The sequence below is a fragment of the Pongo abelii genome, chromosome 2 (assembly GCF_028885655.2).
Source record: "Pongo abelii isolate AG06213 chromosome 2, NHGRI_mPonAbe1-v2.0_pri, whole genome shotgun sequence".
Lineage (NCBI taxonomy): Eukaryota > Metazoa > Chordata > Mammalia > Primates > Hominidae > Pongo > Pongo abelii.
Window position 1 is genome coordinate 204,453,577 of NC_085928.1, and position 12,915 is coordinate 204,466,491.

Here is a 12,915-nt window from a genome sequence, read left to right on the forward strand (position 1 = left end):
AAGCTGTCACTTTTTTTTTTTTTTTTTTTTTTTTTTTTTGAGACGGAGTCTTGCTCTGTCGCCAGGCTGGAGTGCAGTGGCGTGATCTAAGCTCACTGCAACCACTGTCTCCCGGGTTCAAGCGATTCTCCTGCCTCAGCCTCCCAAGTAGCTGGGATTACAGGCATGCGCCATCACGCCCGGCTCATTTTTTGTATTTTAGTAGAGATGGGGTTTCACCATGTTGGCCAAGATGGTCTCGATCTCCTGACCTCGTGATCCGCCCGCCTCGGCCTCCCAAAGTGCTGGTGGGATTACAGGCATAAGCCACCGCACCCGGCCAAAAGCTGTCACTTTTAAGTAGCACTGTTAGATTACCACAGGAAATAAACTAATGTTGACTGCTGACTTTTTTAAAAAAAGCAGAAACATAATAGGACTTGTCTGCCCAAAGAGTGCCAGGTTGAAGGGCAATGCGTAGCAAGCTGAGTTAAGGAAAGCCAAACACACACATATCTCAATTCATTGTTCCCTACTTGTGGAAATTAAGTCAACCAATAGAATTAAAATTAATTTAATTGCAAATAGAACAATAACTGAATAGGATTCTTTTTATGCATTGAAAAAATATCCTCACAACCCTATTACAACAAACAATGTACACTTGTCACAATTTTTAAAAAGTCATGAGGAACACTAAGGATCCCCCTACTGTACCATAATTGAAAACATTTTGTTCCTGTACCCTTACCTCCCCCAAGTATCATACACAAAAAGTACACTACATGCAAGCATAGGTTTGTTAGTTTACAAATACAAACATACCACACACATTCTCAAACACAATATAATTCACTGGAAGAGAAAAGAAAATGTGCTACAGGCATGCTGGAATGAGAAATCAGCCAGCGGGGAGGAGATGATGGTGAAGGGAGAAAGGCAAGTTCTGGGTAACACAAAGGCCATGAAACAGGGCATCAGGGGCACAGAACGAGCACGTGGGTCTCTCCAAAACCTCTGCGGCACAAGTCCCTAAAGCAGAACGCAGTAGCTATAGCAACTGGATCTTTCGGTTTGTTTCTGAAAGGAATGCTTCAGTGACCAAATTTATCCCCTCAGAGAAGGAAAGAGGCTACCGTGCATAGTTTAGCAGAGAAACTAAAAAGAACTTTCAAAAATGTCAAGTTTACGCTTAGCAATGTCTTTTAGGAAATGTTTTCATGGGCAGTATATAAAATAGAATGCCATGCTTGAAGGAAAAAACGTTATAATGGCGCTGTGGTTTTCATAAGTCTTCTTCCATACCAATCCTGAATATAAAACAAACACAGAAATCAGAATTAACATTCTGTCTATATAAGCTCAAATAATATTCTAAGTGGCATAAAGACTACCATTACACCATAAAAACTACTTTTTTGGTTTTTTCACCAAGTAAGAAAACATAAATTGGGCACAAATCCTCAGGCATGATCAAATTACAGGTAGTATGATTCTAGTTCCACTAAGTGTCCTTAGTTTACCAGACACAAGGTAGGCACAAATGCTTCTAAAGAGAAGATACGACACAGATCTCCTGAAACAGGGTTGCTTTGTAGAAAAACCACAGACGATGGGGGTCTCCACCGAAGATTTCCATTCAGTAGGTCAAGGGTAGAGTTCAAAGCATTTCTGATGAATAATCTTGCTTGATAATCACTGACATAAAGAATTTTTTTTTTTTTTTTTTTTGGTCAGAGAGTAAGTATTAACACCCAGGGCTGCCAACTGTGACAACCAAAAATGTCTCCAGACACTGCCACGTGTCCCCTGGGGAAAACACCTGTGACTAAGAGCCACGGCCTTATGGTAATTGATTAACTGAGACCGGCTCTTGAAGAGCCACAAACATGAACAGTGAAGCAGCACTACACACACAAGTAGCAGACAAGGAAAGGATGTCACTTTGTGCTGGGAGGTTATAAGAGGTTATAACTCTCTTTCCTAAAGCCAGTAAGTTTTTAAGTCTTTAAAAAATGCACGTTAATCATGACCACAGAAACGGAAGACTTAAATTCTTGTCTATTTGATGATTCTCAGAATCAGCTAACACACAGGATGTGCTGGGGTCCACCTGCTCTGGACCACTCTCTACCTTCACTCTCCCATGAACACTTCAGAGGTAGAAACACAAACTTCTAAAAATTAGAAGGGGAGGCCGAGCGTGGTGGCTTACGCCTGTAATCCCAGCACTTTGGGAGGCCGAGGCAAGCAGATGGCTTGAGCCCAGGAGTTCGAGACCAGCCTGGGCAACATGGCAAAACCTCCTCTCTGCAAAAAAAAAAAAAAAAAAAAAAAAAAAAAAAAAATTGCTGGGCCTGGGACGGCATGCACCTGTAGTTCCATCTACCCAGCAACATGGTGAAACCCTAACTCTACAAAACAAACAAAAAAAAATTGCCGGGCATGGTGGCATACACCTGTAATGCCAGCTACCCGGGAGGCTGAGGTAGGAGGATCATCTGAGCCTGAGGAGCTCGAGGCTACAGTGAGCCATGATCATGCCACTGCACTCCAGCCTGGGTGACAGAGTGAGACCCTGGTCTCACAAAAAGAGAAGGGCAGATATTTCTTAATAATTTTTTAGAAAACAGAGACAAATAAAGAATTTTCTGTCATTTAATTTTGGTTGAAAAGCAAGGAGAGTCTTCCAATCCAAATATTTTTAAGGGGCCTTATAATACCTACTTTCAGCTAAACCAGGGTTATTCCCCTTCAAAACATGTAATTTCTTGTTCAGATCAATAGTCAGAGATCTCTTGGGAGAATATGAAAAATCTAAATGTTTTCCTAGGCCTAGGAATACAATACAAATATTTCACATGAGAGTTGATGATATAAGCCAAAGATAACCTTTTGAAGTAATGCAGTGAGGTAACTATACGGGGGTGGGAGGGTTGGGGTGTTGGGGTGTGTGTGTGTGTGTGTGTGTATACACAGATGAGATTTTGCTAAAGGACTTGAGCCCCTTGTACAACCCTAGTCATACCCACTACTAGGGACAACTGATATTACACTGCTTTCAGGAAAAAAAAAAAAATTGAGGCTGACTGCATTCCATCATTATTCACCCATAAAGCATTAGAAAACGGAAATGGTACTCTGCAGGCCCTGTTAGAAAGCAAGCCTGTGGCATTACACCAGGACATCAGGCCTGCTGGATTACCAAAATAAAGCTCAGGAAGTTACCACTTAGGTAAAAGTTGGCTAAAACTAAGTGGGTAACCCAACTCAAAAATGCCAGGGAGTCGTCTTCAACTCCACCAGCTTCCTGTGGCTCAAGGCTGAGTAAAAGACTCAGAGCTCCTATCGGTAAAGCACATCACCCATCTCTAAAGAAAAATGGGTAAGGCAATGAAGGGGTGAGATTTTATCAAATTCTCTATGCCTAAAAAGCTGCCTCAAAGAGCTCTGATTCATAGGATGGGTTTAAAAAATAAGTCCAATCTGTATCTGTAACAAGAGCTATACTTTAACATCCTAACACTAGGAAATAGGTTTTATTCTTCTGTTTCTCTTCTCTCTTTACCACAGAACTTGCAATACCTTTCAAATGATAGGCTATTTAACAGACCCAAAAAGTCAAATGTCCTAAACCATGGTTTGTATGAAAAAAGGCACATCATCTTCTGAATGATAAGGTATATAACGCTGGAGAAAGCCAAAAAGTCACTCCAAATTAAGGGACAGTAACTGACAAGAAATCAGAAATAATTCTTCAAAATTTTGGCCTTTGGACTCTGATCCAAGAAGAAACAGTTTTCATTGCAAACTTTGTTTATATAAATCTCATTTAGCTTCTAAGGGGACTCATGAAAAACAAAAACATAAAATTTATAGCAGATTGAAATAGAAAAATTAACTCTCACCTTTGCGGACAAGACTTTTACACAAATAGAAGATCAGGATTGGAATGGAAAGGAGACTTATGAAATTTCTGATCTTGAAAAGCCTCTAACAAATGTTTGCCATGAATGGTCTAGGACTTCTTCTAAGAAATGAAATGCCAAGCACAGAGAAAAAGGCTGAAGGAACACGTAATAGAACAAGAACACGCTAGAGAATAACACATAACAGAACAAGAACACGCTAGAGAATACAGAGTACACAAGCAGAGAGCCTAGAGAGACAGGAAGAATCGACAGGAAGTGCTGAGTTCCAACCTGCGGTGGCTGTGTGGTGCTGAACCGATACTCTCCTTGTTTGTCTCGATTGAACACAACTTTCCAAAGGACCATGTCAAGGAAGAAGTTCTGAGAGATATTCCAGTGAGTTAAGAATTAATAATGACTAAGTCATTTTTTATTAATGTGCACCTTTTTAAAAAAATCACACATGCTGCATAACTGATGAAAAACATATTTTGATTTTCATATATGGAATTTCAGTTAATACTGCCAAAGGATCAAGAATGATAGGACTTTTGTAACAAATACAAATCATCATAAAATTCTTGATAAAATGAGACTTCTAAATTTTCCATGAAATATGGCTTTTGTATAAATAGGTCTTTCCCATATTAAAATGATGCTTATGTAATTTGAAGTCTTTCTTCACAATGGTTATTTTCATTGAATATCTAGTATTAATTCTATATCCATATCTATAGATATATAATTTCATCAGCATCCAACACAATCCATTCTTTAGATAGTAAGAATAAGTAACATTTCTGTGAAAAGATGAACTTATACTGTAGAAAAAGAAACATTTTAAGAATATAGTATCTTACATGTGCTTCCTAGCACCCGTAAAATAGAAAAAAAAAATCACATTTCAATGGGCAACTTCAAAAGGTCAGTACCATAATATCCATGCTGCCCATCATATCCCAAATTTAAATACCAAGTCATCTTTTAGGCGGTCATTGAAATTAAGCATAATTTCTAAGACCAGAGCTATTATCACTAAAATATATGGATATATATTTCTCAAAAAAAAAATTACCTTTATTTTAATCCAAAAGCCTGTGCTATGAAACTCTTAACTTAAAAATCACAACTGTATTTCTCTCTTCCATTTTTATAGTTACTGTAAGAGTCAATTATGATGGTAGTTCTGAGAGCAGACAAAAGCTTACTAATAAGCCACCAATGAGAACTTGATACCTCCTTTTAGAGACGCTAACCTAAAGGCAATCCTAACGGGAGGGTAACTACACAATATACAATGAATCAAAGGGTACTTAAGACCACTAGAGGTCACTCAAAAGCAAATACCAAGGAGGATGTTCCAGGAATCAATGCTGAAATTAGGTAAATCCATAACAATTATTATTTTATACTTTCATTAAACTCTCCTGCTATTAATATTCACTATGTTTCCTGGAGAATGGCCCTTCCCCTTCCCTCCTCTCTTAAATGGGAGATTTCACTGTACATCACAAAACACAGGTGGCACATGCCAACTCTGATTTCACAATCACTGGTTCATCAGTTTCATGGGCCACCAAGGTCCCAAACTTCCCTCCTTTCTACTCGTCATTAATTTCTATTATCACATTGCTTATTTTCTCCTATCTGTGTGAGTGCAACTAAGTCACCTCCCTTAATATGACCACTATCAATTCATGGAAAAGTTCACAGGAGAAGGCTAAATGAATTTGCCTAAGATCAAACTGAGACTCTGTGGCTTTCCATTATATTACCTGCCCTCTTCTCCCATTTGCCATTAAATCACCCAAGAATTCCAAAGCAACATGGTAGCCATTTGACTATGGAAGTGCTTACCTCCACTGTGATAGACACAAAGGCATTGACAAGAACAATGATGAGCATAGTTACACGCCACTGATATGGTACACACACTATCTGTAATGCAAAAACATTTTAAAGTTAAAATTGTTGTTATGTAGTCAATATTATAGCACTGTATCATAATTTCTAAATTTATTGAATTCCTATGATGTACCAAACACCTTCATATACATTATCTACTTAATCCTCAACAATGCCCCAGGGTATATATTATATTCACTTTCAGATGATAAAACTCAAAGTTTAAGTAACTCAAGGTTAAAGAAAATATTAAGTGACTGAGGTGAGAGTCAAATCCTGTTCCCTCAGATTCAAAAGCCCATGCTCTACTAGATCATGAATGTCTAACAGTTTCTATTTTTAAAATAAAAACCCATCTTTAAAGAATGAGGTGCCAGCCGGGCACAGTGGCTCACGCCTGTGATCCCAATATCTTGGGAGGCAGAGGCGGGCAGATCACTTGAGGCTAGGAGTTTGAGCCTAGCCTGGGCAACATGGCAAAACCTCGTCTCTACTAAAAATATAAAAATTAGCCAGCTGAGGTGGTTGTGTGCCTATAATCCCAGCTACTCAAAAGGCTGAGGCACGAGAATCACTTGAGCCTGGGAAGTGGAGGCTGCAGTGAGCCGAGATCCTGCCACTGTACTCCAGCGTGGGTGACAGAAGACCCTGATTAAAAAAAAAAAAAAAAAAAAGAGGTACCAATCTAATAATGAAGTACTGGTCAGAACTCAATTATAAAGACAAATTCATAAAAGAACTATACAGATGAAGTTAAGAAAAAACAATCTAAGTGTTCAGTTTAAAATCTGATTATTTCTAAGGACTAAAAAAATGGGATAGTAGTAAAGACAGAAAGGTTTATAAGAAAACTGAAAGAATCTAACAAATGGCTGGCTACGGAAAGAGGAAAAAAATGCACAGATAAACAGACACACACGCATGTACACAAGCATGCACACTTCTGACCTGAATAAATAGTGGTACCAAGAAACAGAGAAGAAATAGGGTTGAAGGAGAACATGATGAGCTTAGTTCTTAAAATGTTGAAATTGAGGGATCTGTTGGGTGGAACACCCAAGTAATAGTCAATATATCAGTGTATTTGCAGGTCTAAAGCTTAGTAGTGAGTTAGGCTCAGGGTATAAAGGTTGGGAGCCTTTAACATATAGATGGTCATTACAGGCGAAGCCATGACTCTAGGGGATATCACCAGAATGTATTGAGTGACCAGAGGGATAAGAACAGAAATGTAAGGAACTCTACCATTTAAGGAATGGGCAGAGGGAGTGGAGCCAAAGTGGAAAATGAGACTGAAGAGTCACAGAGGTAAGAAGAGGCCCAAAGACAGCAAAACATCACAAAATTTCAGAAGAGAGTATCTTAAGCATGATGACATGGCTAACTCGTCAAATACTGCTGGGGAGTCAAGTAAGACTGGAAAAAAATACATTAAGGAGAAAAGTCCATTGGACTTAACCAGTAAGAGGCTAATGGCCTTGCTGAGGGCCGTTTCAGTAGATTGGCAGGGGAAGATGCCAGACTAGTTGACGAATGTGTGGGAGGTGAGCTGAATGTGGTACTATTTCAAGAAAAAGACATGTGCAGCAGGAGAGAAATACAATGCATTTTGTTTTCTTCTTTTACTGTAAGTGCTTAGCTAAACCCCTCAATGAAATATGCAGGGAAACAGACCTATACTGCTGGTAAGACTACAACCTGGAACATCTTCAAAGTTCAATAATGCAGAATTTATGAAAATTAAATTTATAGATACCCTCAGACCAAGCAATTCCACTTTTGCATATTTAGCCTATAAATATATATTTGTCTATAACTGAAGTGTGCAAGGATTTACAATACCACATTGTTTCTTTTTTTTTTTTTCTTTTTTTGAGACGGAGTCTCGCTCTGTCGCCCAGGCTGGAGTGCAGTGGCCTGATCTTGGCTCACTGCAAGCTCCGCCTTCCGGGTTCACGCCATTCTCCTTACAATACCACATTGTTTCTAATAGCAAAACACTGGAACCAACCTAAATATCCAGCAAAACAGGACTAAACAAATTACTAAAAAGTCCATGCAATGGAATACTCATTTCACAAACTTTGTAAGTTTAAGTTATATAACTTTAAGATCAAACCTGTCTGTAACATACAAGAAAAGAAAATTAAATCTGATCTCATTCATGCAGAGGCAAAAATCCAAAACAAAATCATAGCAACCTAAATCCAAATTTCAAAGAGTGTGCATCATGACCAAACTGAATTTATTCTAGAAATGCAAAGTTAGTTCAATATTTGAATACTGATCAGCTATAATTCATCACATTCCTGAGGGAGAAAAACTGTGACCATTTCAATAGCTGCAGAAAAAGCATTAGACTGGCTGGGCACGGTGGCTCACACCTGCAATCCCAGCACTTTGGGAGGCCACGGTGGGTGGATTGCGAGGTCAGGAGTTCGATACCAGTCTGGCCAGATGGTGAAACCCCATCTCTACTAAGAACACAAAAAATTAGCCAGGCATGGTGGCACATGCCTGTAATCCCAGCTACTTGGGAGGCTGAGGCAGGAGAATTGCTTGGACCCGGGAGGTGGAGGTTGCAGTGAGCCGAGATCATGCCACTGCACTCCAGCCTGGGCGACAGAGCGAGACTCCATCTCAAAAAAAAAAAGCATTAGATAAAAATTTAAAACCACTTATGTTAACAACACTGTACAACCAAGGAAGCTTCCTTAACCTGATAAAGACTATATACTAGAAATATACAGCAAACAGTATATCTAATGGTGAACTATTAGGAATACTTCCTTTAGAGACAAGAGTAAGACAAGGATATCACTATCACTATAACCAATATATTAAGACATGAAAAATACAGAGAAAGCACATAAGGACTGTGAAATGTCAGAAACAAACTGCTGGGGAGTCAAGTAATTACAGCTTGTAACTACTTATATATGATGCCTGTCTAAACAGAAAATCCTAGACAATCTAAAATGTGTCTGAAAAAAGTCTGATAAGGCTTCTGGGAACAAGATGAATATCTAAAACAACTGTATTGAGTTCAAAAACATAAAAAATTAGAAAATGTCATTTTAATTATAATTTATCAAGGGATCAAAAACTGTATTACTCCAACAATCTAACAAAAAATGTGCAAAAACCATTAGGGAGAAAACTATCTGACTTACTGAAAGACATTAGGTCAAAAAGACAGAAACAGAAAGAGATACTGTTTGTGGGAAGGAAAACTAATGAATTCACCCTCAAAATTTATTGATCAACTCTGTGTAATTCTAATACTTCCGAGAGGGCTTTTCCTGGTATTTGACAAACAAACTTAAAAGTTAAGAAGAAAAGCTTGGCTGGGCACAGTGGCTCACCAAGGCAGGGAGATCACCTGAGGTCAAGAGTTCGAGACAAGCCTGGCCAACATGGTGAAACCCCGTCTCTACTAAAAATAGAAAAAATTAGAGCCAGGCATCGTGGCAGGTGCCAGCTACTCGGGAGGCTGAGGCAGAAGAATCGCTTGAATCTGAGAGACGAAGGTTGCAGTGGGCTGCACTCCAGCCTGGGTACCAGAGCCAAATTCTGACTGACACACGCACGCACGCGCACACACACACACACATGAAGGAGGAAGAAGGAAAGCTCAAGTACAGCCAAAAAGGTCATGATGAACAACAATGTGGGATAGGGGTAGGAGTCCTACCCAACCATATATCAAGATTTCTTATAAAGTCATGGTAACATGGACAATATAGTACTGGCACAAATAAAGGGAACTAAACAACAAAATATGGAGTCATATTTTGACTATTAGTCATATATATGGAAAACTGCGGCCAGGCGCCATGGCTCATGCCTGTAATCTTAACACTTTTGGAGGCTGAGGCAGGAGGATCACTTGAGCCCAGGAGTTGGGGGTCAGACTGGGCAACACAGTGAAACCCCATGACAAACCCCATTTATAATTTTTATTACAAAAAATTTTAAAATTTGCTGGGTGTGGTGGTGCACAACTGTGGTCCCAGCGACTCAGGAGGCTGTGGTGGGAGGACCACTTGAGCCCAGGAGGTCGAGGCCACAGTGAGCTGAGATCATACCACTGCACTGCAGCGTGGGTGACGGACGGACGGACGGACGGACGGAAGAAAGGAAGGGAGGGAGGGAGGAGAGGGGAGGGGAGGGGAGGAAGGAAAGAAGGCATGAAGGAAGGAAGGAAGGAAACTGATGTAAGACAAAAGTATCACTGAATATCAGTGGAAAAGACAAACTTCAATAAGCAATTGCTGAAACAAATGGGTATGTGTAAGAGAAAAAAAAGAAAAAGAAATTTGATCCCTATTCAAAAGCTATACATAAAATTAATTCCAGATGGATAAGACTAAATGTGAGAGTATCTTTATAACTTTGAGATGGACAAGTCTGCCAAACTGAGACACAAGGAACAAATAAAAAAAGAAGTTAATAAATTTGCCTTGTCAGACTATAAGTTTGTTTTTTAAAAAGAGATATTATAAACAAAGTAAAAAGACAAGCCACAAACTGGGAGAAGATATTTATCACTATACAGTCAAATATAATACATTAAGAACTCTGAAAACTAAGTTTTAAAAAAAAGACAACATCCTAGTAGAAAAAACTGGCCAAAGGCATGAATAGGCAGTTCACAGAGAAAATAAAAATGGCCATTAAACATATGAAAAAATGCTCAACTCCATTAGTAAAGTTAATTAGCAAAGTAAAACCACCATAACATTTTACACCCACTGGACAAGACCAAGTGTTGGCAATGATGTGAAACAACAGGATGTCAAACACTGATGGATGATTGATACAATCACTTTGGAAAACAACTTGGCACATGGTAGCTGAAGAGTACATGCTCATCATACCAGAATACACCAGAGGAAACTTTTGTCCCTAGTGGTTTGCCAAGGGTAGTAGTGGAAGAAGTATATTACCACTGGAAGTGTTTGGAAATACCAGCACATGGCAATATTTAAAAAGCAGATGGACTTCTACTGGGCTTAATCACTGTTTGCAAATTCTCTACAGCATCACACCACTCTCTCACTGCTTGTACCTGGGATAAACCACTCCTACTCCACTCTTTCATACACTATTACTTACCCCCATACACTGAAAGACACGTAAAAATATGTTCACAGCAGCAATATGTTCAGTAATTATTTACCAACAGAGGATGGAGAAATCAATTTAATATATTCCTACAATTGTATACTATACAGCAGTGAAAATAAAATACATGTATCAACAAACAATGTTGATGGGAGAACGCAAGTCACAGAAAAAAGGAACAAGATAACATTTTCAGGAAGTTCAAGAGCACACAAAACTATCTTTTATGACTGCAAACATATATGGTTAAGTGTATAATGAAAACAGGGAATGACAGAAAAATCACCAAAACAGGTACATGAGTGTGCTTTACTGATTGGTAATGTTACCTTTTTTTGTTTTCTTTTGTCACTGACTTGTGCTCAAGTAATGTTCATTTTTTTAGGTTGGATGATACACTCAGGGTGTTATCTCTTTACTATTTTTAAATTATGGCTAACAACTTAAATATGTGTGCATATTCTTTTGTATGAAAAACAAGTATTTCATTACTCAGAAAGTTTTTAATGAAAAGAACTGAAGAACTAAATGGCCAAAAAACAAAAGGGAGCATGTGTAGACTACTCAAGAAGTAGACTGGTAGAGAAGAGAGGAGTAACAGATAACAGGATCAATGTTTTTTTGTTGTTTTTAAAGACCAAGGGCTATTTAATTTGTTTGCAGACAAATGAAAACGGAACCAGAAGCAGAGATTAAACAGGTATAGCTAAGAAAAGCTGCTATTTTCATTAGGTTCTTTATTCTTTGTAGAGTATCTTTGGGTTAATATAACAGCATCTTAGAAAACATAAAAAGAAGAGATCCTGGAAAAAAAGAAATGTATACAGGTTAGTCTTTTTCCCCAAACAAATGATATGCTTAAGTCTTACCTGAAGAACCTGGTCAACAGAGGCAACTGGATACAACATGATGAATAATATAAAAATATATAAAAAAATCACAGAAAAAACAAAAAAATCTGGAAAAGAAAGTAAAAGTAGAACAAGTAAATTAGGAAATTCCTTTATATAAAAAGGCATCCAATAACAACTGGTATACTGTCATTTCTAAATTTGGTTTTGAATACTTTCACTTCAGTTAATGAAATAAAGACATTGTTCAGGGCACCCAAAAGATTCATATACACAACGTGATGTTATATTTAAACTCCATTAGCTTTAACCGTAAAAGTACTTCAGAAAATAATCAGCACTTTAAAAAATAAGACTCAGACCTTCACAGACATTTGTATGTCGCCCAAATGGATAGCTACTTTGTAAGATAATAAAGCCAATACATAATGCGCAAATAAGAGACTGAACTATGTGTGGCAAAATGAGATTATCATTTAAAACATGTATTCAATGACAATTACTACTGATTGTAAAAATGCTTAATAACACTTATTTTCAGTATTGGGTATGTCTTAACCCTAAATAGAGGCATTCTAACCCAAATGTAAATGTATTTCTAGTAAGTGAATCCCATTTTTTCACTGATTTACACTGTGAAAATGTTTTCACAGAAAATCTTAGCCAAAAGCCAAGAGACTGAGTTGATCTACTATTTTTCAAAGTGGGCTGACCTATGGCTTGCTATGGGAGCTGGGAATGGCAAATCCACCCAGCAGTACTTTGTCTCACTTTCCTAACTCAAAAACCAAACTGCTTGCTCATGGCCATTTTCTTAAGTGTGTACATCAACACATATACACACATGTATATAAGCATATACTTGTATAATAATAAGCCATAAAAGTGGCTCCAAAATTTTCTAATTATATTGATAGCCCAAACTTTTTTCCCTTTTTCCTTTGATCTGGACATTTATTTACAACTTCCTATTTGAACTCCACTTCAAACTCAAACTTTACTAAGACCACATACAAAAACTTTATCATGAGGCCTTCAGACTGGGTAAAGAAGTTACTGTCCTTTTTACTGACTGTAAATGAAGGGTCTCAGTGTCATTTTTAAACGTGGAAGTTATTTGTAAATATAAACTTTGTTAATAT

At 38.0% G+C, this 12,915-nt stretch overlaps 1 protein-coding gene across 13 annotated transcripts in view; it reads right to left on the minus strand.

Moving 5' to 3' along the window:
* ATP13A3 (ATPase 13A3) overlaps positions 1 to 12,915 on the minus strand; it is a 92,376-nt gene that overhangs the window by 5,337 nt on the left and 74,124 nt on the right. For 10 of the 13 annotated variants that reach the window (XM_063722589.1, XM_054550981.2, XM_054550983.2 and 7 more), the window contains 3 exons: positions 11,792 to 11,880; positions 5,748 to 5,828; positions 4,182 to 4,271 (listed from right to left, as the gene is read on the minus strand). In XM_063722589.1, coding sequence (XP_063578659.1) covers positions 4,182 to 4,271; positions 5,748 to 5,828; positions 11,792 to 11,880 — 260 coding nt within the window. Of the gene's footprint in view, positions 1 to 4,181; positions 4,272 to 5,747; positions 5,829 to 11,791; positions 11,881 to 12,915 lie in introns of those variants that run through there. The other 3 variants (XR_008523357.2, XM_054550988.2, XR_008523358.2) reach the window with 2 other exon arrangements.